The sequence below is a fragment of the Nycticebus coucang genome, chromosome 12 (genome assembly GCF_027406575.1).
Source record: "Nycticebus coucang isolate mNycCou1 chromosome 12, mNycCou1.pri, whole genome shotgun sequence".
NCBI classification, from domain to species: Eukaryota; Metazoa; Chordata; class Mammalia; order Primates; family Lorisidae; genus Nycticebus; species Nycticebus coucang.
In genome coordinates, this window is record NC_069791.1 from 25301261 (window position 1) to 25308485 (window position 7225).

The following is a 7225-nucleotide window of genomic DNA, read 5'->3' on the forward strand; positions in this document are numbered from 1 at the left end:
GCTTTTGGTGAGGAAAAAAAAATCACACAGGATGTTAAACTCATCTGTGTACCTACATGAATGACACTCAAGGAAAAAACTTTTTTTGTTTTGGTTGGTGAAGCAGCAACGCCAGCAATTGCCTGGGAAAGAGATGAAGGCAACTGAGCTTTCAGTCACTTCCATGATTAAATAGACTGTCCAGCAGCAAAGCAGACATGACAGTTGATCCATTAATCTATTCAATTAAAGGCTTATCTTCCCAAGATAGAAGGCTCCCTTCCTGCACAGTTACAATACAATTAAATTGGTGGTTTTTCCTTATTATAATTATTCCATAAACTAAAGCATCAAATTAATGCACAATAGGAAAGAGTTTAGGGAGTTAAACAAAATTTTAGCCACTTTCATTTATTTTACTTCCCGTCTTTACAGGTTGAAACAGTGTACATACAACAAGGTAAAATCTAGGAGCACAGTGAAGTGATGGGCAGAAAAACAAAAATATAAGGCAGCTAACCTAACTCTAAACTCTCTAAGGATTGTCATTTCCTAATAACCATTAATAAAACAAGAAAAAAACCTTGAAAATAAAAATTGAGAATCTGCACTGTTACATTAAATGAATTCTGGAAATGAACTTTAATATTTATTTTTGAAGGGTAATTTACCCTAACTCCTTATATTCATCATTAAGAGTTTTTAACTTAGCACTTCCAGCTAATTCAACCCATAAGACATTAAAGGGTAATTAGAGTAATTACAAATAATATGAATAAATTTAAGGGAAAAAACCAACTTCCAAGTGGAGTATAAAAATGTCAGTATAGAGATTCCCTTTGATGAGACCAATGGTAATTTAGTTGTTTGCACAAAACGCTTGCAAAATTTAGTTGCTTGCTCAAAAAGCTTGTGAATTCAGCATTCAGTAGATTGTATGATAGAAAGGGATTTTGAAGGAATGTGAATCTTGACTCTGTTCCAAGCTCTGTGATCCTGAATGAACTACCTACTCCCACGGACCTATGAAAGTCAAATATCCAGTAAGATTTCCTGAAAGGGCAGTGAGATTCCAGTGATGATGTAATATATGTATAATGCCCTTTGTAGACACATACACATATAGTGCTAAAATTAATAATTCTATTCCATCAAATTACCAAATAAAAAGACTATTCCTCATATAAAACAATAGAAAAGAGAACCCAAATATAAATCCATGCACTTACAGCCAACTAGTTTTCAACAAAGATACTAAGAACATACCTTGCAAAAAGGATCATCTTTTCAACCAATGGTGCTGCAAAAACTGGCTATACACAGAAGAATGAAACTAGATTCCCAACTTTCACAACATACAAAAATAAACTCAAAATGGATTAATACTTAAATGTAAGATCTAAAATAATGAAACTACTAGAAAAAAATTGGGAAAACATCATAGGACATTGGCCTGGGCAAAGATTTGGGGTAACAAAAGCAAAAATAGGCAAAGGTAATTATGACAAGCTAAAAAGCTTCTGTGCAACAAAAGAAACACTTAACAAAATGAAGAGACAATCCATAGAATGGGAGAAAACTTTTGCAACTATCCATCTGACAAGTGATTAATAACCAGAATATATAAGGAAATCAACTTGACAATAATAAAACAAATAATACAATTCAAAATGGGCAAAAGATCCAAAATGACACTTCTCAAAAGAAGACATACAGACGGCCAAAGGTATTTGAAAAAAATGCTCACAGCCAATCATCGGAGATATGCAAATCAAAACCCCAATGAGATATCCTCTCACCCCAGTTAGAATGGCTATTATCAAAAAGACAAAAAACAACAAATGCAAATGAGGACACAGAGACAGGGGAATGTTTGTACACTGTTGGTAGGAACCTAAAAGACTACAGCCGTTATGGAAAACCATACAGAGGTTCCTCAAAAATTAAAACATAGAACTACTGTATTGTCCAGCAATTCCACTACTGGGCACATATCCAAAAGAAAGGAAATCATATCAAAGAGACATCTGAACGCCCTTGTATATTGCAGTACTATTCACAATAGCTGAGGTACCATGTACGGACTCAACCTAAGTGTCTGTCAATAGATGAATGGATAAAGAAAACATGGTCTACGTACACATGTGTGTATATATATACAATGAAATATTATTCAGCCATAAAAAGAATGAAACCCTGCCATTTGCAACAACATGAATGAAACTAGAGGTCTTTATGGTAAGTGAAATAAGCCAGGCACAGAAAGACAAATATCCCACATCCCACGTTCTCACTTGTAGGCAGGAACTGAAAAAGAGGATCTTATGGAGGTAGAAAGTACAAGGGTGTTTACCAGAAGCTGGGAAGGGAAAGAGAGATGGGGGATGAAGATAAGTTGGTTAATAGGTACAAAAATACAGTTAGATAGAAGGAATAAACTCTAGGATTTGATAGCATAGAAGGGAAATTACAACTAACAATAATTTATTGTATATCTCAAAGGAGCTAGAAAAGAATTATAATGTTCCCAATACAACAATAAATGCTCGAGGTAATGGATATCTCAATTACCCTGATTTGATTATTACACATTGTGTATGTACAAAATATGTACAACTGTGATAGTATGTGTATTCTTTCAAAATTAGTTAATTTTTTTATTTGTTTAGTTCTGTGTTTGTTTGTTTTTGAGACAGTGTCTCACTCTGTGGCCCAGATTGGAGATTAAGCATCAATATAGATCACTGCAGCCTCAAATTCCTGGCCTCAGGGGACTTTCCCAACTCAGTTTCCCAACTAGCTGAGAGTACAGGTATGTACCATCACACCCAGCTAATTTTTTTTTTGTGTGTGTGTGTGTACAGACAGGGGTCTCCCTATTGCCCAGGCTAGTCTCAAACTCCTGACCTCAAGCAATTCTTCCAGGTCAGGCTCCCAAAGTGCTAGGATGATAGGCCTGAGCCACCACACCTACATTATTTTTTTTAAAGGCTACGTGTTATTTTCCAGCATACTTTGTTTCTGGTATCTTCTCGGCAAGGTTATTGAGTGACATTCACAACTACTCCGGACAAGTAATTATTGACTAGCCAGACTTTGGAAGTTTCTACTAAAATGAAGAAATAGATAGTGGTCATGTTCCAGGCTCCCTTGGATTCTCAAGTCTAGCACTTTCTCCTGTGGACTCAATCCTGCCCACGGTCTCACTGTCCTGAGTAGTATCAACTCTTCTAAGCACAGAGTCTAGGGAATGGAGGCAACCAGGGCCAGCCACTTTTGAACAACAAAGGGGAGGCAAGTGAGAAGGGATGGTGTGGTGCAGAACAGCAAGCACAATAGGCCAGTGCCTAAAAAGTGACTCATAGTTCATGGGCAAAATTCAGACTTGGGGCGCTATAATGAACAACATCTTTATTATGCCTCCATCTTTTCTTGTTTGGGTTTGACAACAGCCTGAAAATGCATAGTCAGATGAAAAATATTTCAGTTGAAGAAAAATTAAAATATTTATTGCAGATATAAATGTTCTTACATAAAAAGTAAGATATGTGGTTTACACAGGCTAGGTATAGTCTAGGTTAGATAGAGTGAAAAACGTAAACATAACAACAGACACACACCAAGTTAGAGATGGAAATCTTTCCTTCATTGAGCATCTCCATGGAGTTCAAAGTCCATTTCTCTTTTCCTTCCTGACTTTACATAAAGATGATAAAACGGATTTCAGTTCCCCAATCTCAAAATACCCCAAAGGAAGTTATCACCTTGGGCAGTAATTTTGTTTTGTCTGTAAATTATTCTTAATTATCATCTTAAGGCTCCTTTTGTATGTCCAAATACTTAGCAAATTTCTGGGTTTCCTCTGTTACAGATTCTTAAAGTTTCGCTTTTACATTTATTTTATATGGCAATAGTTGTGATGTATAAATTTCAACATAAAGTAGAATTGCAAGAGGCCACTTCCCTCAGATACTAGACATCTGTCTTCAAATTAAAACAAACAAGTGGAAACCTAGGCGAGTTTGCCAGTTACTTAATTGCATTTCATCTCTGTTAATTATTTCCCTTTCCCAAACTATTCATAATACTGTCGTATCTAGGACATTGTAAGCTGGGAAGAATCTTAGAATAGTTTGATCTGGACACTAATGAACTCCTCTCCCCAGTAGCAGAGCTAAACCTCAATCCATTTTTACTCCGCTCCTGCCACCATCCGCACTGTCAGTCCGTTTATGAAGTTACTTCTGAAAGACCATCGCGGAACATGCAGTGGGCCTTCTACCCTACTAAGACTGGCTAATGATTTGACAGGGCTTCCAACTTAAAACCACAGTCAGCACTTGATCAAGCCAAATCTCAGGAATAACCGAGCATTCCGGGTATAAAACATTGACAGAAAAGCATGTGTTTCCGAAGAGAAGGGGGAAGGAGCCCTTTACCTGCTGCACTCTGGCCACTCTCATGTAGGAGTCCAGGACGATCAGCAGAGGCACGTGGACGTTTTTGCCTTGAAATAACGTGGGGGCTGGAAAAGAAAGGGATGAGGGAAAAGAACCCAAGTTACGATCCAGTGCACCCCTTTTTAAGTCCGAAAAGAGGAGAAAAAGTAAAAGCGGTGAGCTCAAGATCTCCCTGGAATTCCCAGCCCCTCTCTGCCCTAAGGACAGGTGACGGGAGTTTACTTCGCTTCTGGGGACCGGTTCTGAGCAGCTCCAAGGGCAAGGGAGGAAAGTTTCCCAAGTGGGGAGGTGGGGAGGTGGGGTTGGGGGTAAAGGAACAGCTTCCTCGCAGGTGATTACCGTAGTCGGCGTAGGCGAACACCAGCATATCCTCCAGGATCTGGACCAGCGTCTCTATCTGTTTTCCTTCCTGGACGTTGTTCAGCCTGACTATCAACTTCTTCAGAGTTTCCTCATCTTCCTCGCACCCCTGGCAGCTGCCACTGGCCATGGTGGCTCCCGCTGCACACCCTCGGGCTCAACTGCGCGCTGCTCGGGGCAGGGCAGGGCAGGGCAGGGGCGCGGCCCCGGGGGCCACCCCGCAGCCCGCGCTGCCCGCAGCCGCGTCGACCTGCGCCCGCCGGGTGAGGGGAAGGCGGCGGCTCCCCGCCCTGCGCCGCCCGCGCGCTCCCCTGCCCTCCTCCCCGGCTTCCTCCTCCCCACCCAGGCCCCCAGATGCGCTCGGTGGCCTACGGCGGGCTCCGCGGAGGGGACCGGCCTGCTGCTGAAGCGGGGCCGGCCGGACTGACTGTGACGCGGCCCCGGCGGGCTCCGCCTCCCGGGACTGGATTCCGCGCTCCGCAGAGTCGCGGGAAGAACCTGAGCGGACTCGGCCGGTCCCCGAGGCCCGAGCACCGAGGCGCGGGGAGGAGGCTGCAGCCCGGCCTCCCGCGCTCCACCACCAGCCGGCCGGGGGCTCCTGCAGCCCCGCGGGAGGCCTGGGAACTAGGAAGAGAAAAATGAAAGCCGCCGATCTCCGGATCTAAGAATAGAAATCAGGGCGTTGGGAAAAGAGGACACCGCCCAGTTTGGCCCCTTTTAGGAAAACATTCTCTTTAGAGTTCCCCCTATAGGGAGATGAGTAATTTCCCCAAAGGGTGGAGAGAGACTGGCAATCCGAACTTGCCCAGGGACTGTCTGTACTGTGATTGCTGTGGCTGTTTGTTGAACTAAAGGAACTTTTGAACATTTCACTTTACTCTAGGCAGGACCCTGATAGTCCAGCCGCGATGAAAGTCATCAGGTCTCTGCACCATTACAACAAAGAGAAAGATGGGGGCCTTGAAATGAGGGAGAAAAGGTGAACCAAGCAAACCTCAGGGCTGTATCCAGGATTGCTCATGAGTACGGGCATCTGCAGACCCACAGCTAAAAGAAAAGTGCCCAAACGATGTGTTTTTCGAGAAGAGAAACCTCAGTAAGAGCACAGCACACAAGCCTGAGAAAAATTGATCTATTGCCTTCAGATCATTTGTCCTCAAGGTCACGTACCAAAGAGAGGACTGAACTGGAAGTTACTATTTCACAACTTCAGATTTTTTTCCCCTAGGCATTATCTCATCCTTCTGACAATCTTGAAATGGATTTGATGGCTACTAGGATCCTTCTTTCACTAATGAGGAAATTGAGATTTGGGAGTTGATAAGTGAAGGAAGGGGCTCCAGTCACACAGGTAAGAAGTTGAGAGCCAGGACTTAAACCCAGGTAGATCTAACACCAGATTAAAGGTTCTTCCCACTCTACCATTCTGATTAATCAGAATGAACTAAGCTTCCTTAATACACTAGATTAATACAACAGCAAGTTCTGACTCATCCTGGTTATTGCAAATATGTCAGTTGTAAATATATTAGCATATCTTTTTATATTTTCAAGAGACATACTAAAATATTTACAGTTGAAATGATAGAATGGTTAGGATTTTTTTCATAGTAATCCAATGACAGGAGAAAAGATGAAATGGGTGGAGGTAGCAATAAAATAAAAATTGAATGAATAATTGCTGAAGATAAGTGATAGTTTCATGTGGCCTATTTGGACTATTCTCTCTGTATAAAACTTTCCATAATGGAATAAAGCTCCCAATCTGATCTTCATCAGACCTTTATATCCTTTTCTAAGTGGTTTCTGAACTTGTTTCAACTTCTGACTACTCACCAATGTCTGAAACATTCCTAGGAATTCTCCTTTTCATGCCTTCCTTCCTATTCCTCTGATTCAGTTTCTCAATTCCCAGTCTACTGGATTACCACCTGGCAAGAAATTAAACCCTACCTCCCTTCTGAAATAAAGAAATCTAAATTTTAAAAGTCTCCTAATTTCCACAATTTATTCCTTCATTTATTGCTAATTTATTGTCTACTATGTTGGCCAGACTGTGAGAAGGCAAGGTGGGGATGTCAGTTCTCTGTGGGAAGCATTCTCTCCTGAATTACTGCAATGAAAGGGCAAAGTAGTCTCTTAGCATTCAAAAATGTTTAATTGATATGTAAATGTTACTTTCTTTGCATTATTATGATTATTGCTTAATACTTCAATGTCTGATTTCTTTTCTGAATATATTTATACTAGTTCGTTCTTTACGAGGTTTTTGTTTCTAGTCCTTATCTTAAATATTGTTATTGTTATTAAATTTTAAGCCTTTTTAATTTTGTGAAGGCAAGAAAAAGGTAACCTAATAAACACATGTATATGTAAAAATAAAAAATAAATTTTTAATTGATTAACAAAATTCCCAAAGCTTATCA

General features: G+C 40.9%; 1 protein-coding gene across 1 annotated transcript in view; it reads right to left on the reverse strand.

Moving 5' to 3' along the window:
• LRRK2 (leucine rich repeat kinase 2) overlaps nt 1-4948 on the reverse strand; it is a 155047-nt gene extending 150099 nt beyond the window's left edge. Inside the window, exons 1-2 of the mRNA XM_053557282.1 lie at nt 4779-4948; nt 4419-4504 (exon numbers count right to left, since the gene is read on the reverse strand). Coding sequence (XP_053413257.1) covers nt 4419-4504; nt 4779-4929 — 237 coding nt within the window. The 5' untranslated portion in view covers nt 4930-4948. The remainder of the gene's footprint in view (nt 1-4418; nt 4505-4778) is intronic.
• Between the last annotated feature and the right edge of the window lie 2277 nt (nt 4949-7225).